The sequence below is a fragment of the Pipistrellus kuhlii genome, unplaced genomic scaffold (genome assembly GCF_014108245.1).
Source record: "Pipistrellus kuhlii isolate mPipKuh1 unplaced genomic scaffold, mPipKuh1.p scaffold_m20_p_4, whole genome shotgun sequence".
Taxonomy (NCBI): Eukaryota; Metazoa; Chordata; class Mammalia; order Chiroptera; family Vespertilionidae; genus Pipistrellus; species Pipistrellus kuhlii.
In genome coordinates, this window is record NW_023425540.1 from 32,751,439 (window position 1) to 32,766,659 (window position 15,221).

A 15,221-nucleotide genomic window follows, 5' to 3' on the forward strand; every position below is an offset into this window, starting at 1 on the left:
CCTGGCAAATCCCTCTTATAGACAGAGAGCAAATAGTTAAATATTGAGCTCTCTGCTCAACATGTTTCTTTGAGGCAATGGAATGTACATGAGCATCCACATCTTTGCAGTTAAGAGAATTAAAAATGAAGGGGCTATACATTAAATGTCCTTTCATTAAATGAATAAGTCAGTTCAACAAATATTAGAATCCCCTGTTGGTACAAGGTATTTTGGTGAGACCTATTCTAAATAGATTAATGAATTCAGCTCTTATTTTCAACTGTTTATATTTTGAAAGATAAATGAGCCAAAAATACACATGATTTTGGTATAAAGCAGAATCTATGTGCTGAGACAGAGATATAGAGCACATTAGGGGCTTAAAGGAAAAATAACTTCTTGCTAAGAAATTAGGAAAGGCTTTGTCTAGAAGAGGGAACATTTATATATTGATAAATATATAAAATTTCAACAGATATATGTCCAGAAAGTACCTTGGAACATATTAGTATGATGTTTAAAATCTTAGTAACTTTCTAATATTACTTTTATGTAGTTGAAAATTTGGACTTGTTTTCTCATTTGGAAAGTAATAATGTTATACTTTTAAACTGTTTGTCATTTCCTTTTCTAAAAATATGTTCTACATTTTTAGGTATGGCCGAATAGAAATTCTTTCTGGCTTTATTAATGGACTTTTTCTAATGGTAATAGCTTTCTTTGTGTTTATGGAGTCAGTGGCTAGATTAATTGATCCTCCGGAACTAGACACACACATGTTAACAGTAAGTCTTTATTTTCCTATTGTAATTACTGCTCATATTCATATAGTTCTTTCATGCTAAAGTATAACTATTTGTAGTTACTAATCTAAAAAGATTTTATTTCATTTTTTATTTAAATCAATGTAACTTCCTATCTTGTTATTTACACTGCTGACTCTTACAAAAAATTTTCCCCCTCAGGCTGTGCTAGTGTTCCAGGAGCCTGGCAGATTCTTAGCAAAGTCACCAATCCCTAATAAATACGCGGCCACCCTTCCCTCCACTGCCCTAGGGAAGATCCTATCTTTGGCCCTGCCTCCTAGGCTGCTGAAATACTCTTCTGGGCCCCATCTTTTTTGGAATGAGCCTTCCCCTTCCCTTACTCCTCCTCTTTCCATCCACCAGTGCCCAGACACCTCACTGGTGTTGAAAGGAAAATTTTTAAATATAATTCTTATTCTCTTTTTTTAAAGTTTTTTTTTTTTTTTTTGGTAGAATTAATCCTTTTCTCTAATATTTTAGTAGGCAAAATATTAGATTACATTCTAAAACATAGTCTTTTGGACTTATTAAATGTTTTTGTTTGACCCTGGCTGGTGTTCTCAGTAGTTAGAGTGTCAGCACCAGAACCCAAGGGTCACAGGTTCGATTCCAATCAAGGGTATTTACCTGGGTTGCAGGTTTCCTGCCCCAGTTGTGATGTGTGCGAGGCCGCCAGTTGATGAAGCTCTCACAAGATGTTTCTCTCTCTTCTCTCCCCCCACCCCACTCCCTTCTACTCTCTCTAAAATAAATGGAAAAAATATACTCCAGTGAGGACTAACCAAAATAAATAAATAAAATAAAATGCCTTCCAATATTAAAAGCTGATACAACTTCAAGAAATAAAAAATGTTTTTATTTGAAAGTGTGTTTTTAAGTACCTAAAGAAATTTGTTAGAGATAGAATCAGAAGGGGGAAAAAATTTTTTTTTCTCAAATATGTTTGTATTGATTTCAGAGAGGAAGGGAAAGGGAAAGATAGATAGAAATATCAATGATGAGAGAGAATTATTGATTGGCTGCTTCCTGCATGCCCACCACTGAAAATCAAGCCTGCAACCCAGCATATTCCCTGACCAGGAATTGAACCGTGCCCTCCTGGTTCATAGGTCAACGCTCAACCATTGAACCACAGTGGTTGGGCAGAAAAATATTAATTTTATTCCATAGATTATAGTTCTGCTATAGCAATTTTTAATGTTCTACCTATACCTAAACACCTACCTTTATATGTGCTATTTCTTATAGTTGGCCAGTTCTTCCCTTACTTATGACATTCAGACTTCCTTAAGACTTTGCTATATGTCTCCTCTGGTGGCATACCTTCTCTTAAATCCTCTCTTTTCTCTGGAAAGTTTGTTAGATATCCCTTTTCAATAGTCCCATCGCAGTGTTGAGTTATAACTATGGTTTAATTTGTCATTATCCCACAATTAAGATGTAGTGAAGTGTTTTCTGGACCTGAATTGTGTATCATTAACTCTTAAATTGTAGCACCTGGCTTGTGGGAACTCAGCAATTAATTGATGAATGACTAAAAACAATTATGAGTCTTGTTGGTAGAAGCATATATTAGTAAAATGTTTTTGGATTACAGTGGAAATATATCTTGAATTTTAAGTGCTCATATCCTTTGATCTTTAATATTTAATACAGAAATATTCACACAAGTGTGTAGAGATGCATGATTCATTATATCATTATTTGTAACTAAAGGCCCGATGCACGAAATTTGCACAAGGGCCTCTGCTGCCTCTGCCTCAGCCCCCACCTGCTGTGGCTTTGTCCAGAAGGAAGGATGTCCAGAAGGACGTCCAGTCTAATTAGCATATTACACTTTTATTATTATTTACTAGTGGCCCGGTACATGAAATTTGTGCACATTTAAAGGGGATTAATTAGAGAAAATAATTTAATATTGCTATCTGCCCTTTCTCTGTAATAGAAGTGTCAGAGATGAAAGAAAATTAGTAAAATGTATATGAAAATCTCCATGTCAGAGTCTGGGGTGCGCTGCAGGACCTAGAGTCAAATCCCCGACCACCACCCACACACGCTTCAAAAATGCAGGAAACCCAGACCCAGTCAACTCCACCCCATTAGATGAGACCCAGAATCAGCCGGCCCCACATCCATCAAGTCCCTCCAGGCGGGGGGGGGCACAGACTCAGGTTCCCCAGCCCGATGACCGGGTGTTTGGGGGGGTGCAGTCTCAGGTCTCCTGTCAAGCCCCACTGGGTGGAGGGGCACAGCCTGAGGTCCTCTGGCCCAGCAGTGAGGTGGGGGGGCCTTGGCCCAAGGTCCCCCATCAAGCCCCGTTGGATGAGGGTCACAGCCTGAGATCACCTGTAAAGCCCTGCGGGGTAGGGGGTGTGGCCTGAGTCCCTCACCCCAGCCAGGCGCCATGTACCCTCAGGTCCCTGCTATTCAGTCGTGACATTATGGCATCCTGGCTAATTTGCATATTCCTCTATTATATAGATAGCTAGATAATGTCGAGGGGAGAATGGCCACTAATGAAAGGACTAGTTAAATCTGTCACTCATAGAATACTATGCAGCTATTGAAAAGAATGAGTAGGGAAACAAGATGGTGGCATAGGTAAACACTTGAAGCTGCTGCCTTGCACAATCACTTCAAAACTACAACTGAAAGACAAAATGGACATCATCCAGAACCACTGGAAGGGTGGTTGAGTGGAAATTCGACAACTAAAAGGAAAGAGAAAAACACTCTGAGACTCAGAGGAGGTGCGGAAGTAAAGTGCAGAGGTACGGAGGCATGCGTGTGGAAAGGGCTGGCAACTGAGGATGCTGTTGTCTTTTTCAGTCGGGAGGGAGACACAAACTCCTGACTCCTCTGAACTCCAGTTACGGGCAAGACTCTGGGGACCCAGACTCTTATGGAGAGAAACTGCATTTTCTGGCATCAGATGGAACTCAAGGACGGCTTCCTCTCGGAGGTGCTTGCAGCAATTACCGATTACCGTGGGACCTGAGAACCTGGGGACCTCTTTGGGCAGGACTGAGGATCAGCCATAGCTGTTTGCTCTGCCCTATTGATTCCCTTGACCCCACCCCACCCACACTGTATGCAAAGACTTTTGCATATGAATGGCCTGGCCCTTTGCAATCTAAAATTACCTAACTGCAGCTGGGTCAGAGAGCACCAGAACTTCCAAAAGAAGGCCCAAGACCCCAGAGCAGCTTGCATTGTTTCAGCTGGGCCTCATCTGGGCACTTCCAAACCCAAACAAAGAAGAGGAATCTGCAGATCTCTCCATAGCTCCAGCTGGGTGGGCTAAGGCAGAGGCTAAATTTGCACCTCCTTGGAGATCCAAAATCCAGTCTACCCAGTGGTTAGAGTGTGACCATCCAGATTACAACTCCTCGATCCATAGGGCCACACTCAAGGGGCAGACTCAGTGAGCACCAAAGCCCCACTGAAGCAAGTCTTGCCCCATAAGGGTGTCTCCAGCACAGAAGTTCTCCCATTGCAGACATAGCTGATCCTCACAGCTAATTGGCCTGGAGATCAAGTCCTCCCAATGATACCACCAACAATCAAGGCTTAACTACAATAAGACTGTGCACACAGCCCACAGAGGGGTGCACCAAGAGTGTCCACCTCAGGGAATTGGGGAGGCTAAGCTACTGGGCCCTATAGGACACCTAGCACACAAAGCCACTTTATCAACACAGAGAAGCAGCCAAAATGTGGAGAAAAAGAAACAGATCACAAATGACATAAATAGAGGAAAGCAAACTACTGGATATAGAGTTCAAAACCACGGTTATAAGGTTACTCAAGAATCTTCTAGAAATCACTGATAGATTTAGTGAGACTCTCAAGGATATAAAAAAGGATCAACTAGAAATTAAGCATTCACTGACTGAAATAAAGAATAATACACAGATCCAACAGCAGATTAGAGGATCGCAAGAATCAAGTTAAAGATTTGAAATACAAAGAAGAAGAAAAACACCCAACCGGAAAAGCTAAAAGAAAATGAATCCAAAAATATGAAGATACTGTAAAAAGCCTCTGGGACAACTTCAAGCATACCAACATCCAAATTATGGGGGTGCCAGAAGAATAGAGAGAGCAAGATACTAAAAACTTATATGAAGAAATAATGTCAGAAAAATTCCCCCACCTGGTGAAAGAAATAGACTTACAAGTCCAGGAATTGCACAGAACCCCAAACAAGAGGAATCCAAAGAGGACCACACCAAGACACATCATAATTAAAATGCCAAGAGCAAAAGACAAAGAGAGAATATTAAAAGCAGCAAGAAAAATACAGTTACCTACAAAGGAGCACCCATATGATTGTCAGCTGATTTCTCAACAGAAACTATACAGGCCGAAAGGGAGTGGCAAGAAATATCCAAAGTAATGAATAGCAAGAACCTACAACCAAGATTACTCTACCCAGGAAAGCTATCATTCAGAATTGAAGGTCAGATAAAGAGCTTCACAGATAAGAAAAAGCTAAAGAAGTTTATCGCCACCAAACCAGTATTACATGAAATGCTGAAAGGTATTCTTTAAGAAGAGGACAAAGAAGAAAAAGGTGAAGATAAAAACTATGAATAACAAATACATATCTATCAACAATCTAAAAATCAAGTGAATAAAAAATCTGATGAGCAGAATAAACTGGTGAATATAATAGAATCAGGGGCATAGACAGGGAGTGGACTGACAATTCTCGGGGCAGGGGGAGAGGGGGAAGAGAGGGAGTGCAGGAAGAGACTGGACAAAAATCGTACACCTATAGATGAGGACGGGGTGGGGGTAAGGGCAAAGGGTGGAGTGGGAACTGGGTGGAGGGGAGCTATGGAGGGGAAAAAAGAGGAACATCTGTAATCTGAACAATAAAGATTTATTTTTAAAAAAAAGAATAAGTTATACCTATAAATACATACTGTTGAAATGTACCTAGTAATGTAAACAAGATTTCAGGTATAGTGTATACTTACTCTTATAAGTAGCATTTTCAAATTGTTTATTTAAATAAAACAAAACTTCAGTATCGTTTATTTATCCATAAGTCATAAACCAAATACATATTCTTAATCACTTAAAATTTGGATTTACTTAATGAATATAATGAAGTTTTGCTATGAATACTTTCAAAACTATAAACAGAATACATATATAGCTGTATACTAACTTTTGAGCAGCAAGCTAATTTTTTAAATTACAAATTTAAAAGTTTTCTTTTCTCCCTCTTGCTAGCCAGTCTCAGTTGGAGGACTGATAGTAAACCTTATTGGTATCTGTGCCTTTAGCCATGCCCATAACCATACCCATGGAGCTTCTCAAGGAAGCTGTCACTCATCTGATCACAGCCATTCACACCATACGCACAGCCACAGTGACCATGGGCATGGTCACAGCCATGGACCTGCAGGCGGAGGCATGAATGCTAACATGAGGGGTGAGTCCTTGCCAAATATTGACCTACTTTTCAACCATGTTGTGATTTGCTACTTTATTTTATTGGGCTCTGGTACATCTTATTTTGGAAAAACAATCTGTGGCTAAAAAAAGGTTCAAGTTAATTACTGTATAATTATAGAGTTCTTTTCATAGTGACAATTGCATAAATATTATTTCTAGAGGAAATACTGAGTATGCCATTGTGAATTTCCACTACAAAAACAAAACAAAAACATGAACAGATTTTTACTGTACTATAAAGAAAGTTGAGTAGTATTTAGCACTAAATTGAAGTTTTCTAAATGTTTAATATAAGTTATTTGGATAATGTTCAGACTTGGCTCATACACGATTTCTAGGAAGCCTTCCCAGGGTAAACAACACCATCATAAAAGTCATCACACTGTGGTATAGTAGCCCACATCCATACCTTCTTACTCCTGTGTTGTAAATTCCTTGAGGGTAGTGACTATATTTTAGTCATTTAAAGTGACAGGTGAATAGTAGATATTCAATAATATTTATAGATATTTTATGGATAAGAGGACTAAATTAGATGTGATTTAATTTTTAATGTTTTTATATGTTTTACTTACAGGTGTATTTCTACATGTTTTGGCAGACACACTTGGCAGTGTTGGTGTGATTGTATCCACAATTCTTATAGAGCAGTTTGGATGGTTTATTGCTGATCCCCTCTGTTCTCTTTTTATTGCTATATTAATATTTCTCAGTGTTATTCCACTGATTAAAGATGCCTGTCAGGTTCTACTTCTGAGACTGCCACCAGAATATGAAAAAGAATTACATCTTGCTTTAGAAAAGGTACTGTGTGTAATTTCTTCACTATTTTTTTCCTTTTAAAGTAGCATTTGAAATTGATCTAACAAGAAATATGCAAGATATGAATGAACAAAATACAGTTCTATTTAAAGGACATAAAAGAGGAACTCAATAAATGGAGATATTTTCTTGGATGGTAAACTATGTTATGAAGATGCTGATTTTCTTTCATTTAAATCCCAATGTAGTTGCCTCTCATTAAGATTTGTTTGTTTTTGCTTTGGTAGAGCATAGATAATCCAATATTATTGGGAAGCTTATTGGAAAGAGTTAATGCTTGAGAATAAACAAAACATACATAAATTTACAGAATTAACTATTAATTAAAAGGATTCTATGCTGTTATTATAAAACTGCAGAATTTACTAACAGAACTAACAATTTTGTTCTTGCACAAGAATAAGCACATAAATTAATTCTGATTTTAAAAATCAGAAATGGGCCCAGGAGCTTTCAAACTTCAGTATATACCAAAGATGACATTTCAGGTCAGTGAGGAAGAAAGAGTTGACCTACTTATCATTTTCACTTGGAAAAGCAAAGCTATATATATATATATATATATATATATACCATATCATTTCCAGTGAGTGAAAATATTATATGACAAAATGATAAAACTGCTAAAATAAAATAGAAGAACATATCAGAGAGGTAGGGAAAGGAACGCCTTCTTAATATGATGGAAGTAAAACCAGAAGCCAAAAAAGGGGGGGGCGGGGGGAATCTACACATTGGACCAATTGAAAAGTATCCATTGTCAAAAGATTCCATAACAAATATGAAATACAAAAGTCAGGCCAGGAGAAAATATTTGCAGCACATAAAACAGGAAAAGCATATAAATAGTATAAGTTATACTATTTATAATTCTTTAAATCAAGAAAAAGACAGTCTTTGATAACATAAACAGGCAGTTTATAATTTCTGCTATAAATTAGAAAAATAGAATGTCTTTCAGTTATGGCTTGCCATTATCATATTAAAGTAATTAGGATCTGCTGATGAAATTTTAGCATCTTGAATATTAAAGTATAACATCTTAGCCCACTATTTCCATAAATATATTAGTCTGGTTTTCTCATCTTCTCATTAGTGAATACTACATCCCACTAAAAACAAAAATTTTTCATGTCAAAGTAACATGTCTATTACAGAAAATATCAAAGTACGGAAAAGTACAAAAGTGAAGGGACCACATATAATACACTACCTGGGAAGAAACACTTTTAAAAGTTGTTTTTCTATATAGAAATATTTTTTAAAATAAAAGTAGCAAAAAAAAAAAAAAAAAAAGCCTGCTTTTTAAATTTTTCCTCATTTAATTATGTCATGTTGATAAATATTCTAATAACATTTTTTTAAATCCCCACCCAAGGATATTTTTCCATTGATGTTTAGAGAGAGTGGAAGGAAGGGAGGAGGGGAGACACATGGATTGGTTGCTTCCCACACACACCCAACCAGGACCAGGAATCAAATCCAAGACCTTCAGTCTGACCACTGAGCAACACCCGCTAGGGCTATATTGTAATACATTGTTAATAACAATGTAGTGGTAATGTATAGATAGTCTTTAATTTATTTAACTAGCCCTCAATTGCTGCATATGGACGATATTTTTTGTTAATTCTCACCCAAAGATATTTTTCCATTGATTTTTAAGGAGAGTGGAAGAGAGAGGGAAAGACAGAGAGAAAGAAACAACGATGTGAGAGAAACACATCAATTGGTTGCCTTCTGCACAAGCCCCCCAGGGCCCAGGCCAGGCAGGAGCCTGCAACCAGGTACATGTCCTTGACCGAACCCAGGGCTCTCTGGTCCGCAGGCCGATGCTCTATACACTGATCCAAACGAGAGGGCTGGAAGATATTTTTTGAATGTGTAATAACAAACAATATGCAAATGTGTGTATCAGTTTAAAAGAAACTGTATAGTTTATTGAATGTATCTACTGTTTAGAATAGGCAAAGTACATCATACATAAATGAAAATTGGTGTGCAATTGTTGAGTATAAAGACACCTGTACCTTATTAATTTCTTCTTCAGAGCTACCTTTCATGACATCACTCCTAAGTCAAACATTTTTGGCACTTTTATTTTATTTTTTAATATATATATTTTATTGATTTTTTACAGAGAGGAAGGGTGAGGGATAGAGTCAGAAACATCAAGAGAGAAACATCCATCAGCTGCCTCCTGCTCACCCCCCCACTGGGGATGTGCCCGCAACCAAGATACATGCCCTTGACCATAATCGAACCCGGGACCCTTCAGTTCGCAGGCCGACGCTCTATCCACTGAGCCAAACCGGTTTCGGCTGGCACTTTTATTTTATGCTATTTGGCTCTCCTATTCATTTCTCACTCTGGACTCGCCTTTTTACCTTTTTTTTTTTTTTTTTTTTTTTTTTTAATAATCAGTTTAATAGTGGTTGCTGGACCAAAAAGATTGCTTTGTGTTAAGTAAATCATAACCTTTAAGTCCATTTATATCACCTCAGCTTTTATTTGACAGATACAAAAAATTGAAGGATTAATATCATACCGAGACCCTCATTTTTGGCGTCATTCTGCCAATATTGTGGCAGGAACAATTCATATACAAGTGACATCTGATGTGCTGGAACAAAGAATAGTACAGCAGGTAATAATCTTTTGTTTTTAAAGTAATTTCAATTGTAATTCTTGCATAAAATTGCATACATTATAATTTATACAGTTAAATGGTAATTTAACTGTTTGAAAATATCAGTCTTTCATCTGAGGATAACAAAATTTTGTATCCTAGGTTTTCTTTATATCCAAAACTGGTTAAAATAAAATCAAGTTTTAGTATTTAGAGGATCAGTTAAATGTAAAATAAAATTATTTATGATCCACCTTAATTCCCAATAGATGATCAAGAAATAAGTTATTATAAATGTAGCCCTAAATTAATTATAATATTAACATTGGCAGGGTATATGCTATAGTTGAAGATAGGGATCAAACACAGTTCTTGTATCCCTATCTGGACATACTGAATTGGAAGCAATAGCTGTTTCTTTTATTATACTACTTTGAAAGTGAGATCAGAATTTACTCCTTGTTTAAAATTCTATTTTGTGCTCCCTTCGGCAGCACATACACAGAGAAGATTAGCATGGCCCCTGCACAAGAATGACATGCAGATTTGTCCAAGTGTTCCATATTTTAAACAAAAACAAAATCCTATCTAACATTTGCCCAAATAAATAATAAACATTATTTTGAGGATTTATCTTTGACTATCTGTAGCTATAAAAAATGAAATATCAGTTATTTAAGACATGTGCATTAAATGCATTAACCTAAATGCTTTAAAATATGTGGATTTTTTTAATAACAGGTTACAGGAATACTTAAAGATGCTGGAGTAAACAATTTAACAATTCAAGTGGAAAAAGAGGCATACTTTCAACATATGTCTGGCCTAAGTACTGGATTTCATGATGTCCTGGCTATGACAAAACAAATGGAGTCCATGAAATACTACAAAGATGGTACTTACATCATGTGAGATAACCGGGAATTACCTCTGGAATGTAAACAATAAAGATTAAATGACTAAGTATTAGAATATTGCCAGAAGGAAGAAAATTGAACACACTTGTACAGAAACATTTTGCCATATTTGAAAAAAAAAAAATTAAAGTTCCCTACTATTAAATCAAGGAATCTTAAAGGAAACTTAAATACAAAATGGAACATGCATTATTCAAGTAAAATCATTATTTGAATTATGTGTATAACAAGAATCAAAATTTGAGTGAATATAATATATCACATCATCTTTGAAGATGAACATAAAATGACGGAATCAAGTGAAGACCAAAATTATTCTGTGTTTACTTTGTGCCAGAAAGCATCTCCATTGTAAATAATGTATGTACATGTTTATTACAAACCCCAAATGAAAAATTTTAGTCGATTTTTTTGCATAGCTCTAGGATAAAAAAATGAAAGTTCTATATTTATGGATTTTCTGTATATAAAACTAGTTTCTAATTAAAACTTAAATCCATTAAGTAAAATCTGTATTGCCACTTTAAATGTAAAGTAAATTATTTGGGAGAAACTTCAACCACTGATAATGAGACAAGCAGTGAGAATAGGGAAGTATAACTACAGTTTTTGATGTATTACAAAAACCAACCACTCTGTAAAATAAATTTTTTTTTTACTTTTGGTAATATTTGCAAATGAATACTACTTTATTAAGGTGAAGAACTTAATACTAAGTTGTGTCCATGTTATTCACTCACTTCTGCCTCTAAAGTAGAATACTACCTTTCTTATTATGCATCTGGCATTCCTAGTTGTTTATCAAGCTGGTATCCAAGCAACGTTAGGCTTTTCGTCTTTTCATTTAGTTTCACATGTTGTGGAATAGCCATTTGAGAGTCATAAATAATTGTCAACTCAATTTAATTTTCTGCCCATAAATTAAATGTTCTTTTTTTGGTACATGTATATATATAAGAAATATCAAAATATAGGTAGTCATTTAAAGTCTATAAACACTCGGGTACCATGAAATCAAAATATCCTATAACTATTTTCTATAAAAATATCTAATTTATATATTTTTTAACTTCCAATTTAAAAGGCATATACATTCTGAAAAGACTGTATAATAGATATATAATAATATATGCAGTTTTATAAACACCAAAGAACATTGTCCAAAAGAAACTTTTGAATATCTGTCTATTTATAAGTATCTAAATATTTTCATTCTTAGACTAGAAATTTTGATAAGTAGGATGAATTAATTTTAGTATGGGTACTATTTTCTTATCTAACATAATGGCAAATATGTAATGTAAATCATATTTTTTTCTTACTAATTTTAATATGTGAGAGGTTTAGAAATTTGTTATAACTTATTTGAATAATCCTTGTCTTCTCTTTACACATTATCTGGTCCAGAATCTTCAAAATTAAAAATTTATGAATGGTGGGAAAATAAATGCATATTGGTGTTTCAATGCAACTTTTGTACATTAAAAATTTTTAGGTACCGTATATAGGTACAATGAATATTACACCATTATTAAGCTTATCATTTCCCTTAGAAGGCATATAAACAACAGGAAAATAAAATGAATGTGACTGAGAGAAGAAGACAGGGCTGAAGATTAAGGGGGGTCCAGGTAGAAAGCAGGGAAACTCCACATTGAAGAGCACCTAGGTACTGGTTCCAGCTCATACAAACCATGTGACTTTAGACAAATCAGCTTCGAGTATCTTTTTTTTCTCTCTCGTACATAAAATCAAAATTCAATCTCAAATTCATAGGGTATGAGGAACAAAAGGAATAATGTAAGAAGAAATTGAAAGTTGAAAAGGGCTAAATAAAGTTAAAGGATTTTTAATATTTTAAACTTGACTTCAGCGGTTGCTTTTATTAACTTGTCACTTTTTTCTACTGAAATCAGCATCTGAGAGATTAATTAATATTATATTAAGTGAACAAACAAGCTTAAAATAATACCCAAAACAGAAGCTGTTTATAGTTCCTTTGCCCCAAGAAGGGTGGTGGTGGTGGTAGTGAACAAACCTATTGATTTCTCTTTCGTCTCTTCCCAATTCTCTCCTTTTCCTTCCTTTCCAGCTATTGTTTTCCCTTCTTACAATTTAGGCAATGGTGATTTCCACTTAGAATAAACATTACATCTGTTAAAGTACAGATTGTTTCTAGTACATGATAATTGATCAAACTTTACACTTTTCTCATTACAGCAGAAGAATGAGGCTACACTATTATATAGTTAGATATCCCTAAGGGGTCCTGGCTTTACTTTAAATTTAGATTATTGTTCTCCCCTAAAATATTCACTATATTAATTCAGAGATGGCCAGGTCGGTGTGGCTCAGTGGTAGAGCATAGACCTATGAACTAAGAGATGACGGTTTGATTACCAGTCAGGGCACATGCTTGATCCTCAATCATGCAGGAGGCATCCAATCAATGATTCTCTTTCATCACTGATGTTTTTATCTCTCCCTCTCCCTCTCTGAAATCTATATATTAAAAAAAAAAAAAAAAAGCATTTCTCATGATAGCTAAAAACTGGAAACAATCCAATGTCCATCAGGAGAAAAGGTAAATTGTGGTGTACTTTATTCATAATGGAATACTACTCAACAGTTGCTTTTTTAATTATTGTAGTTACAAACAATATAGGTGATTCTCAAAAACATGTTACGTGGCCCTAGCCGGTTTGGCTCGGTGGATAGAGCATTGGCCTGTGGACTGAAGGGTCCTGGGTTTGACTCTGGTCAAGGGCATATGCCTGGGGATTGGGACCCCAATCCCCAGTAGGGGGTGTGCAGGAGGCAGCAGATCAATGATTCTCTCTCATCATTGATGTTTCTATCTCTCTTCCTTCCTCTCTGAAATCAATAACAATACATGTTTTAAAAACCAAAAACATGTTAAGTGAAAGAAGCCAACAGCATGGAAGGGACCTGGAGAGTAGCATTCTAAGTGAAATAAGTCAGAGAAAGACAAGTATCACATGCTCTCATTCATATGTGGAATCTAATTAACAAAAACTTGATGAATGGAGTGGATCCAGAGACATGGAAGCATGGGAGAGTGCAGAATCTCAGAGGGATGACTGGAGAGGGTAGGTGTGTGGGAGGTAATCAACCAAAGACCCAGAATGCACATATGTATAACCCATGGACATAGACAGTAGGGTGGTGAGGGCCTGGGGCAGGGGTTGGGGTGGGCTGGATGAGGTTGATGGAGGAGGGAAAAGGGACATATGTAATACTTTCAACAAGATTTTTAAAATAAAAAGGCGCCAAACACAAGAATTCATACTGTATGATTCCTTGTATATGAACTCCAAAAGCAGAGAAGACTATGGTAATCAAGCACAGAAAATGGTTTGTATTAACGATTACTATCATAACAAATTACCACAAACTTACAGTTCTGAAGGTCAAACATCCAGTATGGGTCTTACAGGGCTAAAATCAAGGTACTTGCAGAGCTGCATTTCCTTCTAGAGGTTCTAGGGAAGAAGCCATTTCCTGGTTCATTCAGGCTAATTGAATTCAGTCCTTGTAGACATAGGACTGAGGTCCCTGTTTGCTGGTGCTTCCAGCTTCTACAGGCCACCTACATTCCTTGGCTTGTGACCTCCTTCCTCTAGCTACAGGGTCAGCAACAGCTGGACATATGCTTCTCCCATTTCTGGTATCTCTTGACTCTTCTTCCACTATAGCATCTTTCTCTGACCACCTCTTCCCCCATCCTCCTCTACCCTCAAGGCCTCACGTGGTGGCAGTGAACCCACCCAGGCAATCGGTAATTCCTACCTCAAGGTCTTCCGAGCCTCTTTTGTCGGGTAAATTAGTCTGGTCTTTTCATATTCACAGGTCTAGACATTAGGGCAAGAACATTTTTTAAAAAACATTTCATTTTATTTCAGGGAGGAAGGGAAGGGGGAAGAGAAAAACATCAATGATGAGAGAGACTCATTGATTGGCTACCTCCTGCGTGCTTCACATTGGAGATTGAGCCCACAAGCTGGGTATATGTATGCCCTGACCAGGGAATCAAACTGTGACTTCCTGGTTTATAGGTCGACGCTCAACCACTGACCCACACCTGCCTGGCTATTCTTAATATTATATGCCAGAACAGTGTGCCACGGAATAAGTTTTTGTTCACTTATTATACAGGGCAATCAGACATCAATTAATGAAATTCATGTCCTCTCTTGTTTATTTCTGTAACTTCCTCCCTGTATTTTCTCAATCTTTTTTTCTCTCTTATTTTCATTTTAATTTTTTTTTTAATTACAGTTGACATTGAACAACATAGTGGCTAGACCTTTATATAACTTACAAAATTATCACCCCATAAATCTAGTACCCTTCTGAGACCATACATAGTTATTAAAATATTAACTGTAATCCCTATTATTTTGCATCTCAGTAACTTTTTTATAACTAGCAATTTGTATATCTTTTTTTAAATATATTTTATTGATTTTTTACAGAAAGGAAGGGAGAGAGAAAGAGAGATAGAAACGTCGATGAGAGAGACATCAACCAGCTGCCTCTTGCCCACCCCCTACTAGGGATGTACCCGCAACCAAT

General features: G+C 36.3%; 1 protein-coding gene and 1 pseudogene across 2 annotated transcripts in view; both read left to right on the forward strand.

Moving 5' to 3' along the window:
- The window catches only part of SLC30A5 (solute carrier family 30 member 5), a 29,788-nt gene extending 17,692 nt beyond the window's left edge, over positions 1–12,096 (forward strand). Inside the window, exons 12-16 of one of the 2 annotated variants that reach the window (XR_004982799.2) lie at positions 638–767; positions 6,033–6,234; positions 6,835–7,061; positions 9,584–9,726; positions 10,450–10,501. Coding sequence is in view for 1 of the 2 variants with exons in the window: in XM_036408814.2 (XP_036264707.1) it covers positions 638–767; positions 6,033–6,234; positions 6,835–7,061; positions 9,598–9,726; positions 10,450–10,620 (859 nt within the window). In the remaining variant the exon portion in view is untranslated. Of the gene's footprint in view, positions 1–637; positions 768–6,032; positions 6,235–6,834; positions 7,062–9,583; positions 9,727–10,449 lie in introns of both variants that reach the window. The other variant, XM_036408814.2, reaches the window with a different exon arrangement.
- LOC118703981 lies at positions 10,189–10,277 on the forward strand (annotated as a pseudogene).
- Positions 12,097–15,221: the final 3,125 nt, after the last annotated feature.